General features: G+C 57.4%; 1 protein-coding gene across 1 annotated transcript in view; it reads right to left on the minus strand.

Moving 5' to 3' along the window:
- Positions 1-2,686: 2,686 nt before the first annotated feature.
- The window catches only part of Hip1r (huntingtin interacting protein 1 related), a 29,836-nt gene continuing 17,132 nt past the window's right edge, over positions 2,687-15,390 (minus strand). The window contains exons 5-32 of the mRNA XM_051161494.1: positions 14,489-14,569; positions 13,930-14,006; positions 13,595-13,656; positions 10,596-10,736; positions 9,953-10,010; positions 9,788-9,863; positions 9,529-9,669; positions 9,334-9,395; positions 9,091-9,163; positions 8,834-9,017; positions 8,656-8,744; positions 8,460-8,576; positions 8,264-8,365; positions 7,820-8,014; positions 6,774-6,921; positions 6,559-6,645; positions 6,096-6,203; positions 5,781-5,917; positions 5,495-5,605; positions 5,308-5,366; positions 5,101-5,131; positions 4,954-5,016; positions 4,674-4,774; positions 4,345-4,450; positions 4,122-4,245; positions 3,978-4,039; positions 3,684-3,890; positions 2,687-3,565 (exon numbers count right to left, since the gene is read on the minus strand). Coding sequence (XP_051017451.1) covers positions 3,518-3,565; positions 3,684-3,890; positions 3,978-4,039; positions 4,122-4,245; positions 4,345-4,450; positions 4,674-4,774; positions 4,954-5,016; positions 5,101-5,131; positions 5,308-5,366; positions 5,495-5,605; positions 5,781-5,917; positions 6,096-6,203; positions 6,559-6,645; positions 6,774-6,921; positions 7,820-8,014; positions 8,264-8,365; positions 8,460-8,576; positions 8,656-8,744; positions 8,834-9,017; positions 9,091-9,163; positions 9,334-9,395; positions 9,529-9,669; positions 9,788-9,863; positions 9,953-10,010; positions 10,596-10,736; positions 13,595-13,656; positions 13,930-14,006; positions 14,489-14,569 — 2,850 coding nt within the window. The 3' untranslated portion in view covers positions 2,687-3,517. The remainder of the gene's footprint in view (positions 3,566-3,683; positions 3,891-3,977; positions 4,040-4,121; positions 4,246-4,344; positions 4,451-4,673; positions 4,775-4,953; positions 5,017-5,100; positions 5,132-5,307; positions 5,367-5,494; positions 5,606-5,780; positions 5,918-6,095; positions 6,204-6,558; positions 6,646-6,773; positions 6,922-7,819; positions 8,015-8,263; positions 8,366-8,459; positions 8,577-8,655; positions 8,745-8,833; positions 9,018-9,090; positions 9,164-9,333; positions 9,396-9,528; positions 9,670-9,787; positions 9,864-9,952; positions 10,011-10,595; positions 10,737-13,594; positions 13,657-13,929; positions 14,007-14,488; positions 14,570-15,390) is intronic.

Raw genomic sequence — 15,390 nt, forward strand, 5'->3', positions numbered from 1 at the left:
ACAGCTTTGGCGGGCCTCGTTGCTTTGTGACAGGTCAGAGAAGGTCCATCCACCTTTAACCGGAATGTTCTTGGGCAGTGTTGGCTGCCATGGCTAGCCGGCAGTGCTGCAGGTGTTGACCGAGGACATGGAAGGGGAAGGCCCACCCCACAGGATTGGCGGCAGCTGCTCCTTCCTCTCTGGGATCTCGTCTGCAGGTGCCACAAACGCAGAGTTCCCAGGGCCCCCCCCCCAGGGGGAGGGGCAGCGCCCTCACGGGTTCCAAGAAGGTGGCCATGTGCCTGTTGGTAGAACTAAGAGCCGTACCATCGCACTGCCAACTAGCTGCAAGCCAGAGCGGGAACCGGGCAGAGCTGACTAGAGAGCCTGTCCCCCTGGGCCACCAGTCCTATACTCCTGTTCATGGGTTTGGACTCAACCCTACTGGAACTATTCTGTAAAGAGACAAAAGCTGTATGGGCCACCTTCATACCTCTGCCACCAGCTGCCATCAGGAACGCCCACAGCCAAGTCATGGGCTGCAGCCACTTGGGAGCTCCTGGATGATGTGGTGAAGGGGCCACCAGGCTGACCTTGTGATCACTGCCCAGGGCCTTATCTGGTACCAGGGTTATAAAGCTGTAGACGTCTTAATAAATTGAGAATTATTAATTTCAGTTTGTTGGATTTCTTTCTCTTCCAGCCTGCCACTGCTTTACTGGGGGATGTTTGTGATGAGTGTCAGTGGCTGTTACTGGGGCTACAAACATAAGGCATGCTAGCTGGGCAGAGACAGGAGGATTACTGTAAGTCCCAGGCCAACTAGGGCTACTCAGGCCCATCTCAGAAAACAGCTGTGGTTTGTTTTAAGCCAGATAGCAGCAATACGAAAATGTTCCTGCCACAGGACTGTGCCTTGGCAATGGGCCACTGTGTTGACCTCGGGGCACCGCTGACCCTAGTCTCTGTCCATGGGCTACGCAACTGAATAGCTAGGACACTGGCCGTTTCCAGGACTTAACATTTGTTTCAAGGAACAGTGTCCCCGCCCACACCAAGTGCCACCTTGTTGCAGTGAGGAGGTATCTTAGCTCCTGCGTCTTTGGGTACTTGCCACCCCTAGCTGAACTGCATGCCTGTGTGACTTACTCTGTGACTTTGTGTGCCTACTGCCCTACGCTATGTTTCTGATCTCGTGTGCCCGCTGCCCCTGGTTGAACTGTATCCTGTGCCCTGGGCTCTGTTGCTCTTTGCTGAGCTGTGTTGCTGGACCACAAGGCCTCTACAAGGAACTTGACTCAAGAGCAGCCCTGTTCAAGCTGTCCCATCCTCTGAGGAGGACGCTTACCTTACGTACACAGCCCTCTGATGACACACACCCTGAAAAAGAAGCTGGAGAGATGGCTCAGAGGTTGAGGTCTGCTCTTCCAGAGGTCCTGAGTTCAATTCCCAGCAACCACATGGTGGCTCACAACCATCGATAGTGGGGGTCTGATGCCCTCTTCTGGTGGGAAGGTGTACATGCAGATAGGGCACACATGGACTAAATAAGTAAATCAATCTTTAGAAAAAGAGAATCTGATGGCTCCCTTCACCATGGCTGCTGGCTTATAGCCAGATTTGTAGTCCCTCCTGGTGAGTGTGTTGCACTTTCTCAGTGATTTATTTAAAGCAAGCTGTATTAAATACTAAATACTGACCAAGAGATGGACTTTGGTCAGGACCACTCCCTGGGATTTATGAGCCTTTATGAACTCAGACCTACTGGACCCTTTTCTCTCCCTAGGGCCCTTTTTACTTATGAGTAGAGCCAAGGAGAGGTGGTGAATGATGGGGCGGGGGGTTGACTTCAGCCCTGATGCTACATCAGATGGGAGATCGACTGCAAAGCTCTTCCACAGACACAGACTCCCGGCCTGCCTGGTAAGCTGGCTCTCTCTGGAAAAGGAAAGTTTGACTGTCTCAACAGCATGCACCATCTTGTGTCCTATGCATGCCGAGTGTGGGGACGAGGAGTGCCCTGGGCGTCACCTCTGTTGGGGCTGCCAACTGAATGGTGCTCTCTGGAAGCCTGTGTGTGGCATGAAGGTCAAAGTCCTCACCCGCCTCAGCTCAGACCCCGGAAGACTGGAAGCTGTCAACTGTTAACACGTGGTCTCAGATGTGGTGTGTGCTGGCATTAACCACTGGTAAGGCCCAAGAAAGACTGGAATAGCAGTGTCCTCAATTAGGGAGGCCTTGGGAGGTGGGGAGCGGGCGGGGGTGGGAATATCTGGTTCAGCCTGTAGGAAAGGATGGCCCTTGCTGTAGCCATCAACAGAAAAGCTGGTGCCTAGTGACAGCGCTGCCAGCTCTTTGTGCCCTCAGGTTCCAGTGTCAACTGCAGATACCTTCACAGGGCTGGACAAGTGTGTGTATCTCTGGAGAAATGAACAGCCTAGCAGAGGCCTTCACCAGGGCACTGGTGACAACAGTCAGTGTTTTATTGCCAGTAGAACTCAACACAGGGAGTACTAGACACAGGGCAGGCAGCTGGAGGGAGGCTGGGCACTTGTCCCAGTCCAGCTGCTGGCTCTATTGGTGGCCTGGATATTCTCCCCACCCACCCACCATCCATCTCCCCTCAGGCTCAAGAAACACAAATGTATTAAAACTGGGGGGGGGGGGGGAGGGCAGGCAAGGCTAGGCCTCTAAGTCTGGGCCTCTCCTCTGAGGGCCCATCAGGACTTCCTAAGCCCCCAGAAACCTGGGCCTGGCTTCTGCTTTTTTTTTTTTTTAAATAGCTCCCTAGCGAGCTGAAAGGGCCCAGCTTTAGGAGGGCTGGACTCTACCCACTGGGTGGGTAAGCAGCCACACTAGTGGAAGCAGCCAGGCCAGGAGAAGGGAAAACAGGAAGTGGGGGGATGGAATAGAAACTCAAGGGTAGAGGCAGCACCTGAGGCAGGCTGCCCACAGGCACAGCCCAGGAGCAGCCCAGGCCACTCTGTTGCCAGGCTCCCACACAAAGCCTGGTCTCCTGGGGCTCCCAGTATGGACGCCCTAGCACCAGGACCCGGGAGGATGACACAGGACAGCCCACCTGCTCTTCTCTCAAGAGCCACAAGTCATCCCTTTGTCCCCAGCAGCCAGCAGGGACCCTCTTTCTGTTCAGTTATGGCCTCAAGCTTTTGAGTGAGAGGCAGAGAGGCTCCTGGCTTATGTGGCCTTTTCCCAGTGTGCTGACTAGACTTAGAAAAAAAAAAAGAAATAACTTGCAATATTCAAACCATCCCAGATGTTCACTGCAGAGCTCTGGCTCAGGCCTCCTGGGTCCCGGCTGCTCTGGGCAGTTCCTACTGAAGATAAATAGACACATCTTGATGAACTATCCCCACAGGGCCCAGACCCCTTGGGCAGGTGAAGGCTGGGGCCTTGGGGATACTGCTTTGGGCTCCAGATGCAGGAGTCTGAGGCCTCTCAGGACCTCTTGACCATTGCCGGACAGCCACACGGGGCCCAGGTATGAGCAGCAGCCATCCTGCTGAGCAGCTTAGGGGGCCTAGTAGTTCACAAGCTGAGCTGGGTAGACACCATCCTTTTTGTCGAGCTGCAGGGGTCAAAGACAGGGGCTCAGTAGATGAGGCCAGAAGCACACCTACTGTCCAGGTGTGGCCATCCCCCTCCCCTCCCCCCACCCTACGAGCTCTCCTCCCCTAACCCTGCACCTGGCTGTCCTGCCTGGGCGCTATGTTGGGTTTCTGCGCCAAGGGCGGCTTCTTGGTGGCCCCACTTCGGGGAACTGGGCTGGGTCTGCTGGGCTCTTCCTCACCAGGTGTCCCCATCACCCCAGCCAGCACATAATGCTGTTTCCGCAGCTCCCCGAGCCGGACACGCTCTGCCTCCAGTGTCTTCTCCAGCTCCAGGACTCGTACCTGCAGGCCATGAAGCCAGCTCAGCACTGCCCATGAGTCCCAGAGGGCAGGGCAGTCCCCGGCAGCTGCAGGCATGAGGGCACCCACCTGGGTCTCCATCTCCTGCTTCTTCAGCTTGATGAGGGACAGGCCAGAGAAGTCCATGGTGTCTGTGGTCACGGGGAAGAAGTAAGTAGCTGAGTGACCCCTGCCACGAGCTCTGGGAAGCCCCTTTAATACCCAAGCACTCGCCTCTGTCCTCGATCTGCTCCTGGCCCGATTTGGTGGAGGCCACCACGCTGGCCGCCCTCTCGTTGACAGTGCGGGAACACTCCTGCAGGCGGCTCAGGTGTGGACTGTGCTTGTCGGCTTTTACCTGCAGAGAGCAGGGGCACAAGTTTGTTGGCCATAGGCAGCAGGTGAGGGCCCAGGCCTGGCACAAAGCCTGGGGCGGCAGGCGTCAGCACAGGCTCACCTTCGAGGCCGCCACCAGCTGGGCAGTGCTGGCTGCAATCTCATGTGAACAGACGATGAGTTCTTCGTATTTGCCCATATGAAGAACGACTTTGTCAGCTGACTCCCTGAGGGGTGGGGGCCAGTCAAGGGTCTGTGTTTCTGCATCACAAACAGTACGGCAACACTCCCGACACACACACACACACACACACACACACACACACACACACCACACACACACACACACCACACACACACACACACACACTCACACACACACACACACACACACACACACACACACACCTTAGCACCTTGCCCACCCCACCCACACCTGGGGCGACATACACCAGCTGTGTGGCTCCCCAGCCCACCGCCTTAGAGGCGGAGATGAGGCCTTCAGTCCACCGTGAATTCTTGGCATAAAATTCCTGCTGCGACGCTGCCCCCTAGTGGCAATGAAAGCACAAGACAAGATGGTCCAATCAAAGACATTTCAGATCGCTCACGGCCACCCCGAGGGGCGTGGGACTTCTAGCTGTGGCAACAGAAGCTGTACTGGGGGGGGGGGGCATGCCATGCACAAATGGGTCAAGGGGCTCAGAGGCTATGTCTGTTTCCGGCTCACCCTGCCACTCTCCACAATTTCCTTCTGCAGGCTGGTGGAGGTCATCACAAGGAGCCGGATGGCCTGCCAAGACCAAGGTGTGTGTGACTCTCGGGGTGGTCCTGACACAGAGCCTTTCCTGGGGCCACACACATGCACCACACTTACCTTCATCAGGTCTGTACAGGAGTTGAGGATCCTGAGGAGCATCAGGGAAGAGAGAGAAGACAGCTCTGTGGTGTGGCCTTGTGACATCACGCAAGGCTTGGCCAGAGCAGGGCAGGGGGTAAGTGCAACCTCAGGGCCCGCCCAGGGCCCGGGGAAGGTGGAATCTGCTCATGGATCTGGGGCTTTGGGGAACCAAGAGATGCTCACCTCTCATTCACCTCCAGTTTCACCCCCGAGCTCTCATGGCGGGCCTGCTTCATCATGTCCTACACCCAGTGACAGAGAATGAGCCAGCAGATCCCACGAATGTGCTATCTGTCCCTGCTCGGATGCAGCCTCTAGCCCCTTTAGTTCCTGCGGGAACCGGAGGCGGCCTGACACACTCAGCCCTCACCTCAATCCTCCGCACAGCGTCCTCAATGGCTGCAGACGTGGCCGCCATCTCCTTGTCAACCATGGCCCCTAGCTCCTCTTGCCGCACATCCAGGCTCTTAGGCTTCAGGTCCTGGGAAGACGGAAAGGTCAAGACAGGTAGATTCAACCTCATGGAGGCCCAGGGGAGGACGCACAGGGGACAGCAGGCTAGGGTGGCGGTGTGTGTGGGTCCAGCCCCGTTTACTGAAGCTGCAGGCTGCCAGCACCGCCTCAGCCCACGGTCAGGGACTTGGCGGCAGCCTCACCTGGCCCAGCTGAAGAATGCCCTGCAGGGGCCCCCGCATCAGGCTGGGCTGTGCCCTCGGGAGCACTGTGCGATCCTGCAGCTGACCCATGAGCTCCAGGGCCCGGGCTCCACACTCCCTGCACGTGTCAATCAGGCCTGCCGGGGTTAAGGGAAGGTCTGTGAGGGGAGCCTCTGCTTAAGAGTCTTGGATAAGGGCCAACATAACCCTGACCCAAGGGCTTGCCCATGGGAAGGTCTTTTCCCCTGTACACTGTGAAGACCTTTGTGTGAGACAAGATGAAACAGCCAGGCCGTGCCACTGGGATCTACTTACGGTCAGCAGGGTCAGTGGGAGCCAGGTGGGAAGTGGCTCCGCCATTGACAATGGTGTCCGCGGCCAGATGGGAGAAGCGGGTCAGGGCTGCCACCAGGGCAGAGGCATCTGCAGGTGGATGAGGCCGAGGTTGTGAGAACAGTGAGATACTTGCGTTTTCTCAGTGAGCCTGGGCCAAGGCTCCAGCCCCCAGTATACAGACAGGGACAGCAGGGACGCTGAGATGGCTAGGAGGCCGCAGGTCAGTTACCAGGCAGAGTCGGGTGACTCCCGGCCCCTTGCTCCCTCCACGTCCTGCAGATGCCCACTGTAAATCATAGTTAGCAGGAACAAGCCACTGAGGGGCAACAAACAGACTTCCTGGGAGGTGCCTGGCACCTGAGAATCCACGCACTAGGCAGCCCTAGTGCAGGAACCCTACAGGAACCACAGGTACACTGTACCTCCCTCCAGCCGGACACACCTTCAGAAGATGCCAGGTACTGGGTGTGGCCCTTCTCCAGGGCACTCACGGTGTCCAGGGCTGCCTGGGCTCGGCTCACCAAGTAGTCTGCAAGCACAGGGAAGAGTGTGCGCCCTCAGCCTGCTGCCACCTGCTTCTCGGAACTGGGTGACAGGAGCAAGCATTGTGGGTGGATGAGTAGCGCTGAAAGGGCGAAGGTGGCCTGGAGCACGCACCTGGGGAGCTGGTGCAGCGCAAGTGCAGGGGGTCGTCCAGCTTGCTCACTGCATCCTGCAGAATGGCCTCCGCCTCAGCAGCCGCGCTTCGCAGCACCGCAAACTGCTCTTCCAGCAGCTTCTGCCGAAGCCCCTGCTCCTGAGACTCCTGATGGAGAGGGGGCGGGACCTTCAGACCCCCTCAAGGCCCAGTGGACAGCAGACCAGGGCTCGCTGACGCCCTCTAGGGAAGGATGTCCTAGTCTGGCTAGGGTGGAGACTTTTAGACCATCTCCCTAACTCCCAGGGCTTGGATGACTCCTAAGGCGGGGCAGGGATGACCAACAGCTCAGTGAGAAACCCAGCCAGGACCTGAACAGGCTTATTTCAAGCGGCCACTGAGCACATGAAAAGATGCTCAGCGGGCTGGCAAGATGGCTCAGCAGGTCAAGGAGCCTTCTGCCAAACCTGACGGCCTGAGTTAGGAAAAACTGGTTCCTGCAAGTTGTTCTCTGACCTCCACACATGTGACTCCATCCTCAAACACAATAATCAGAACTTTTAAAGAATGGGTATTCAGTACCATCAGGCAAGTAGAAAATGCAAAGCAAAATCACAATTAACCACCCTGAGGAACAGGACACGACCCGCACTCAGAAGGCTGAGCACAGGAGGACTACCCTGAGTTTGAGGCCAACCTGGATTACACACCCTGTCTCCAAACAATAATCAAGAGCTTAGTACCCATGCAACTGGCTGCGATGAGAAGACAGTAAAATGTGGTGGCAAGAATGTGGAGAACTTGGAAGCCGGTTCTTTTTGTTTTTTTTGAGACAGGGTTTCTCTATGTTATCTTGGCTGTCCTGGACTCACTTTGTAGACCAGGCTGGCCTCGAACTCACAGCAATCTGCCTGCCTCTGCCTCCTGAGTGCCACAACTGGCCTGGGAGCCGCTATCCCTGAGGAGAGCTGAGACTATCTCAGCAGAAAGGATGTCAGGCTGAGCACAGACAGATCGCTGACTCACACCGCAGGGGGAGCAGGTGCCAGGCAGAGGCCACTGGTACCTTTTCTGCCAGCCGCCCCCGAAGCTCGTTCTTCTCCTGGGAGCTGCGCTGCTGCTCATGGCTAAGGGCCTCTTCCTTCTCCCGCACCAGGCTCTGGGCAGCCAGCAGCTCGGCTTCACGCTGCCGCACGGCTCCGCTCAGTGCGTCCTTCTCTGCAGTCAGTGTGTCTAGCCGGGAGTTCAGCTCTGACCCACTCTGTGAACATGAAGTGTGTTAACAGTCGTGCCGACCCTGCCTGGCTGTACCCTGTGCTTACAGCCTACCCCTCACAGTGTGTCTTATCATCACACTGCCTCCCAAGACACTCTTCCTGAGGGTCAAGGCTACACGTGGCTGCCTTGAGGAACCACTGCCACATTAAGTATGGCCCAATCCACAGGCAAGGGGACATGACTTGTCCCACCCTGATCCCAGCACTGGGCCAGACCCCGGGCTAGCAGGCACCTGCTCGGTGCGGCTCAGGGCCTCCTGTGCACGGGCCAGCTCTCCTGTCTTGGCTGCCAGCTCCTGCTTGAGTTTTTCCAACTGGTCACTCTGCTCTTCCATCTAGGACAGGACAGCATGTCAGTAGGGCAGCAGGGCTTGGAGGATGTGGGGTAGGATGGGGTGTCCCCTGCTCCCCCCCCCCCACTGAACATACCTTCATCTCAGATTCACGTTTCACTTGTTCCATCTGGAAGGCCAGCTGCTCCTTTACCCTGGCCACCTCTTCCTGGCTCTGCTGTGTCACTGTCAGCTGCTTGGCCGTGTCTGCATTCTAGGAGGCAGAGGGATGGGTCAAGCTTCCGGACCTCGGCCAGCCCGGCCCGGCACCCGGCCTGAGGCTGGCCACCCACCTTCCTGAGCAGCTCCGCGTGCGTGTTGATGAGCTCGCTGTGCTTCTCCTTCAGCTTGCTGTAGCGCACCTCCGTGGCACTGGCCTTCCCTGCAGGGAGGCGAGGCTGAGTGGGGTGGGCAGGCAGGGTGGAACCCACCCCTCACCCTGGTGCTGGGCACCCCCACAGAGGCACACACTCTCCGCCTCCTCGCGCAGGCCCTGGTTGCGGGCGCCCTCCAGCTGCAAGGCCTGCAGCTGGGCCAGCTCGTGGCGCAGCTGCTCGTTGTCCACCAGGGCCTTCTGCTTCTGCTTCCGCTGCTCCTCCAGCTCCGCCTCCAGGGCGTTGACCTGGCCCTTCAGCTGTGAGATGTACCGCTGGGCCTGCAGGGCGGGAAGGGGAGGATGAAGCGCTGGCCCACCCGTGTGGAGACCACCCTTGGCCACATCTCCTCACCTCCATCTTGATCTTCTCCAGCTCAGCACGAAGGGTCTCCACCTCTCTCTTCAAGTTCTCTATCTGGAGGTCCCTGGGAACAGAGGCCAGAAGGTCACACAGTGTCCAACACGGGATCTCAGATCTCACTAGTGGCCCCTCAGGGTTTGGGTGTCTCATTATGCTGTAGTTCCCACCTTTGACCTTTCCAGACAGAAGGCTTTGTCTGGCCACCTCCACTCTAGCTGGCCCCAGGGGACTCACCTGTCATCCTTCAGAGAGCCATTGGGAGGACCAAAGGTCTGATCAAAAAGGTCAGCCACTACCTGCCATAGAAGAGAGCACGGACCTCTGACCAAAGTGGGGGAGGCCCAGTCACCCCACATTTTGCTTAGCCTTGGGTGGGAGGCCCCTCTTCATGGGGTGAGACATGGGAAGACCAGCAGCTGGGGGCCTCACCCCTGGCTCTGCAGCAGGGGGCCCACTGCTGATCTCAATGAGGTTCTCCGGCTCCTCCTCCTCCGGAGCCTCCTCTGGAATCACCACCACAGGCTTGATGTGCTCAGCCAGGGCTGAGGCCCGTAGGAAATTGGGGGGTCCCTGTAGGGACAGCGGGAGGGAGAAGCTCAGCTATCCCCACAAGCCTTTTGGGGGAGTCATCCAGAGCCTGGAAGGAGGCGGGGCTGGTGGGGGTCGGGTGGGGGGGCGGTTAGGGCACCTCAGGCAGTCTCGGGATCTGGATGAGGCGCTTGAAATACAGCATGTCCGAGGCTCGGCGGAAGAAGTTTTTGAGGCTGCAAGTGCAAAGGGGAGACAGGTCACAGGGGAGCGGGTGACTTCAGCCCTCTTTCCAGCCACCATTTAGCCCTGCCCTCTGGGCTACCTGTGAAACTGCTCGTGGAACCGATCCCTGTGGCCTTGCAGGGTGTCTGCTGGGAGACCTGAGGGACGGCACAAGGGAACAGGACTTCCTCTCTGCACGCTGTCCTGAGGCGTGCTCTCCCTCTCTGCCCCTCAAGATTCCTGGGCGCACTGGAGAGTAGAGGGGTCAGTGGGGCCTGGCCCACCCTAGCTGGGAAGGGAGATGAGGCCCAGGGGGTCGCTTCAGCTCTGACGTGAAGGCGGTACTCAGTGGTGGAGATGCCCTCAGCCACAGCCCCTCAGCTGTGTACTGTCAAAGTTGCCCTGAGCCGCCACACACGTGACCTGAGGACCGGTTCCAAACACTACAGTGACAGCCTTTTCACTACTGCTCCCCAGAAAACAGGGCGGGCCACATAGGAGCTGGGGAGGGGCCACTATCTGCTCCTATACAAGGTGTGCAGAAAGCCGTGAACATGTAAAACCCTCTACTTTGGAAATTGTGATTTCCTCCCCTCCCCCATGAAACGCGTTATTGATGTGAACAGGAAAGAGGCTCAGAGGTATTCTTTCTAAACTAGCAGCTAATCCTTCAGCCCTTCCTTTCAGTAACATGGCGGGTACGAGGCCTCACACGCCCGGCCAGGGACACGTGTGCAACTCACAGGAGTGCAACTTGAACATGAGTTTCACTGTGTAGTGGTACAGGTGGCTGCAGTCCTGGATGACCTGGATGAGGGGGGCCAGACGGCACTGGCCGGATGACATCTGGGACACCGCGATGGCTGTGTTGAGCTGCCTGAACACTGAGGAGGAGGAGGAGGAGGAGTGGGTGGAAGCCAGCGTGAGCAGCCCCGCCCCCAGGCCACCTTAGTGACAGCTCTGGGGTCAATGAGTGGCCGTCCACGGTGCTGTCAAAACCATGGTGATGGGTTAAGGACGCTGGGACTCTAATCCTGGCCTTCAACGCCATGTCCTAGGCTGGGACTGCAGCCCCTGTGCCAGGGTGGGCCCGGGACAAGGCGCTGGAGGAACAGGCGCGCCAGCTCCACGCCTGAGGACCCCAAACTTACACCGACCCTCAGAGAAGGAAGAGTTAAGACTGTCACCAAAGGCCACAGCGATGGCTCAGTGGGTAAAAGTGCTCGCCACCAAATCTGACAAGCTGTACGGCAGAAGGAGTGAAGTGACTCCTTCAGGTTGCTCTCTGGCCTCCACACATGTGCCATGGCACAGGCATGAACTCACACACGCACAAAGAATGAATTAAAATGTAGTAAGTTCTGTTTTTAAAAACACTGTCACTCCAGCCAGGAATGTTAGTGCAAACCTATGATCTAAGCGCCCAGGAAGCTGAGGCAGGAGGATTGGGCTCAAGGCAAAACTAGCCTACAAGGGGAGACCTTGTCTCAAAAAACAACAGCAAGGGCTGGGGAAGCGGCTCAGGCATTAAACTGCGCTGGCTGCGCCTCTACAAGGCCTAAGTCCCATTCCCAGCCCCACATGGAGCCGCACAATTACCCGTAAGCCTGGATCCAGGGGTTCTGATGCCCTCTTCTGGCTTCTGCAGGCACCAGGTGCACATGGTGCACAGATGCACATGCTGACAAAACGCCCATAGACACTTTCTAAAAAGACTGTCACTCTAAAACCTCATCTTATGGACGTGGAGACCGGCTAGAGTCTGTCCCAGGTCACCACTCTGCAAGCCCCAAGTGACCTGATACCTCCACTTGCACTGGAGACCCTGACAATCGGGCCTTGTATCACAACTCCAGAGAAGGAGGGACAAAGGACAAACACAAGGCTGCCTCCCCTGGCAAGCATCCTCTCTGGGGGAAGAAAGAGACTGACAAAGAGCAGGCAGTGAGCCAGAGTGGGAGAGCAGCCAGGCCCCACGCTGGGCAGACTCTTGAGTGGTTCCAGAAGCCCCAGCCCAGGGAGCCTTGCTCTGGCCATGTTTGCAAGGCTTAGCAGTAACAGGGAGGATCTAGGGGTGGGAGGTGCCCTCCCTCACCTCTCCTTCCATCCTAATTGGAAGTCACACCAGGTATGTCTTAAGCTGGAAAGCACCCAGGACTGCTTTGGATTTCCAACGTGCGAGTGAACCTGGATTGCAGTCTGCCTTATTTCAGGCCAAACACTCTCTGCATCTTCCCAGCCATGGTAGAATGTTCTTCCTCTCTCCTCTCTCCCTTCCATCCTTCCCAGGGTCCCCTAAATGCTAGGCAAGCTCTCTACTCCTGAGCTACAGCCCTGGCTTACCGAGCCCTGGGTGACCTCAAACTCTAAGAAATCTACTTACCTCTGACTCTCAAGTGCTAGTATTAAAGGCACGTGCCCAGCCCTCCTTATAGGTATAGGTGTTTTGCCCTGTGCGCCATATGCCTGCAATGCCATTAGAGGCCAGAAGAGGGTACCATAAGCCTGAGGATTGCAGTTAGCTGGTTGTGAGCCAGTGTGCTAGCTCTGGGAATGGACTGCTGGGTGAGGGGGGGGGGGTGGGGGGGGTCTCAGGGGGGCAGGCCAGTGTTTCTCTCAACTGAGGCATCTCTTCAGCCCCACCCTTTCACTTTTCAGGCTGGGACTCACTAAGTTTCCCAGGTTGACCTTGAACTCACTCTAGCTGAAGACTCTAGACCCATGACTCTCCTGCACCAGTCTCTTAACGGCCTTGTGCTCCCTTTGAAGGCAGCATGCTGTGGCCGGCTTTCCACTGAGATGGCAGGTTACCAAGGATGAGGGCCTTCAGGGTTCTTTCCGCTTCCCTTGTAGGGACCACAGCCTGCCCCCTTGGGCTGTCTCCTAGGCCAAGAGCAGCCGGGTGCAGGGGACACAGGGTCTGTGACTCAAATCCAGGCCTGTGTACTCTGAGGTTTAGCTCTTCTGCCAGGACATAGATCCTGGTGGCCTTGGTCCTGCTGCACTGCTGGGCCACATCCCTGGTGACCTGTCCTCTGCACCCATGTTGAGTCCTGGCAGGCTCCAAGCTGGCCTCTCACCCACCAGAGCCACAGGCCCAGACCCTGGCTACAAAGCAGCTGTCCCGCCTCTTCCCAACTCCCCGTTTTTCCCTTAAAAAGACATTAGCCTTGGGCTTTGCCACGGACAACACTGAGTCACTAGCAGTTCTTTTGAAGGTGCAGGCCAGAACAATCACCTCCCAGGCCGCGAGGGCGAGACCTCGGAGACTTCCTGTTCAACGGCTGCCAGTTCTTGGGCTCAACAGTCTGACAGGACCCAGAGGCATTTCAGAACACAAAGTAGGAAATATAACTTACAGTCTCTCCTGGAGAGTGCCTCAGCTGCTGAGGCCAGGCAGGGGCCTAGAGAGCCTGTCCACCGCTCACTCCCCACGCCCACCTGGGGGCGGGGCGGGGCCAGAGTGATGCTGATAGATAAGCCATGTTCTGGACATACACTCGGGGCCCCAAGCCAGGGAAGCCTTTGCCTGTGCTCCTGAGGTGCTGTGGGGCCCTCTTTCTGTCCCTAGAGGGAAAGGAACCCCAGGAACAGGTGCACTGAAGACCACAGCACTGGGTGGTGGCTGGTGCTCTACTGGGAGTTCCTGTGCAGGCTCCATCCTACCACCAGGAAAAACAACAGTGCGACCGTCAGTCTGACCACTGGTGTCTCCGCGGCCTGGCGTGAGTGACGTACTCACCTGACTCAGAAAGCTTCAGTTCACCGTCCATGTAGTCAAACATCTCCACGGTGAGCTGGAAACTAGGAGGAGAAGAGAGGGGGCAATTCACAAGGAGGCAGGGCACACCCACCTAATCCCCAAAACCCCCGTGGAGCAGGAAGCACATTCTGTCAGGCAGAAACACCAAGTACCTAACAAACCGCACCGCACCCCTTCACCCACAGTCTGACCCATCTGGGACATTGACCTTCAACCCAAGAGGCTGTGGCTTCACTTGACATCATGGGCCCTGGTGGCTACTTGGGTTTGAAACCCTCAGGGGCATGGAGGCAACTGGGGCCACACAGACTCACATGTTATTAACATCGGTTCCTGCCGCCTTCTCCAGCACCTCATCTGTTACTTCCAGGCCTGCAGGAAACTGGGGGTGCTGCAGAGAGAGGTACTGCCGCTCAGCTCAGCTGCAGCATCATCCAGCAGCCATGTACTGGTCCCACCCCTGCTCCTGCCAGCTCCCACGAGAAGGGGAGTGGCCAGGAAGGTTTCCCAACCCCTTTGTTCCAGAGACCCCAGCAGATAGAAAGCCTGGGGATGAGGCAGGGGCAACCTGGCCAGGACCGCACGCGCGCACACGCGCGCGCGCACGCACGCACACACACACGCGCACGCACGCACACACACACACACACACACACACACACACACACAGCCACTGGAGCACCGATGGGGCTGGCATCTGCACTGGATGTATGTAAACACCCAGATGACCTGGCAGATCACCTCTCAGTCATCCTAGCCTCCTAGCCTCCATAGCAAGTGGACAGACCATGCGCAAACCAGGTGCAGACCCCCTCTGTGGCCCAGGCCGAGCCCCCCAGTCCCTCAGCCCCAGGATTCCTCAGCGAAGACTACCTTGAGGTGGAAAGAGATTTTGGTCAGCAACAGTTTTGTGTAGATATTCACCAGGTGTCCATACTGGTCACGAAGATGGCCCTGTGGGGACAGGAGTCCAGCGTGAGGCCACTGTCAAGAGCATGCCTAGGAATCCTAAGGATCGAGCACGCATCCTGACAGAGGAAGAAACAGGTGGGAAGAGGAGAAGCAAGGGCCGTTCTTCCACAAATCAGTCACTCGCTCACTCAACAAACACTCCCTGGTGGCCCTCAGCATTCTCCTCAAACTCTGTCTCTAGCTTTCCTCCCCGTTCCTTAATCTTAGCCCTCACCATTCTGGCCGGAGAAAGTCTTGTGAGAAGCAAAGCGAGCCTGTTGTCCAGGGCAACAGGCCAGTTCTGAGCGGGGCCACTTCATTAAAGTGCTGGTGGCAGTTGGGGGAGGCGCATTCTGGCCTACACACTGCCTCCCAGCTCCCTCTTGCAAAACACCATGGTGTGTGGCCACGCCACTGGAGCCTGCGTCTGCAGCGGGCACTGTGCCGAACACTGTTTTCCTTACGTCAAAGGACATGATTAAAGTGAGGTGCAGTGGTGCTGGACCGGCAACGCCCTCCCTCTGGGTCTGCTCTAGGAGATCCATTTGGCTAAGTGTCCCAGGAGAACTTGAGAATGAGGCCTGGGGCCCTCTTTCCTCCCAGGCTTCTGACTTCGGAGGATGTTAAGAGTGGATCCAGACACAGGCTCCCTGGGGACCTGACTACTGGGTCTGAGACTTGCTGGCAAATGCATGGAAAAATTCGAACCTGTGACCTGGCTTCTAAAGCCCAGGGTCAAAGTCTGGGAGATCCTGGGTGTCCCTGCTCTTCACACAGGCATGGGGTTGCAGCCTTTGTCAGCGTGGGAGGGGGCACTAATGGGT

Source organism: Acomys russatus, chromosome 19 (assembly GCF_903995435.1).
Source record: "Acomys russatus chromosome 19, mAcoRus1.1, whole genome shotgun sequence".
NCBI classification, from domain to species: Eukaryota; Metazoa; Chordata; class Mammalia; order Rodentia; family Muridae; genus Acomys; species Acomys russatus.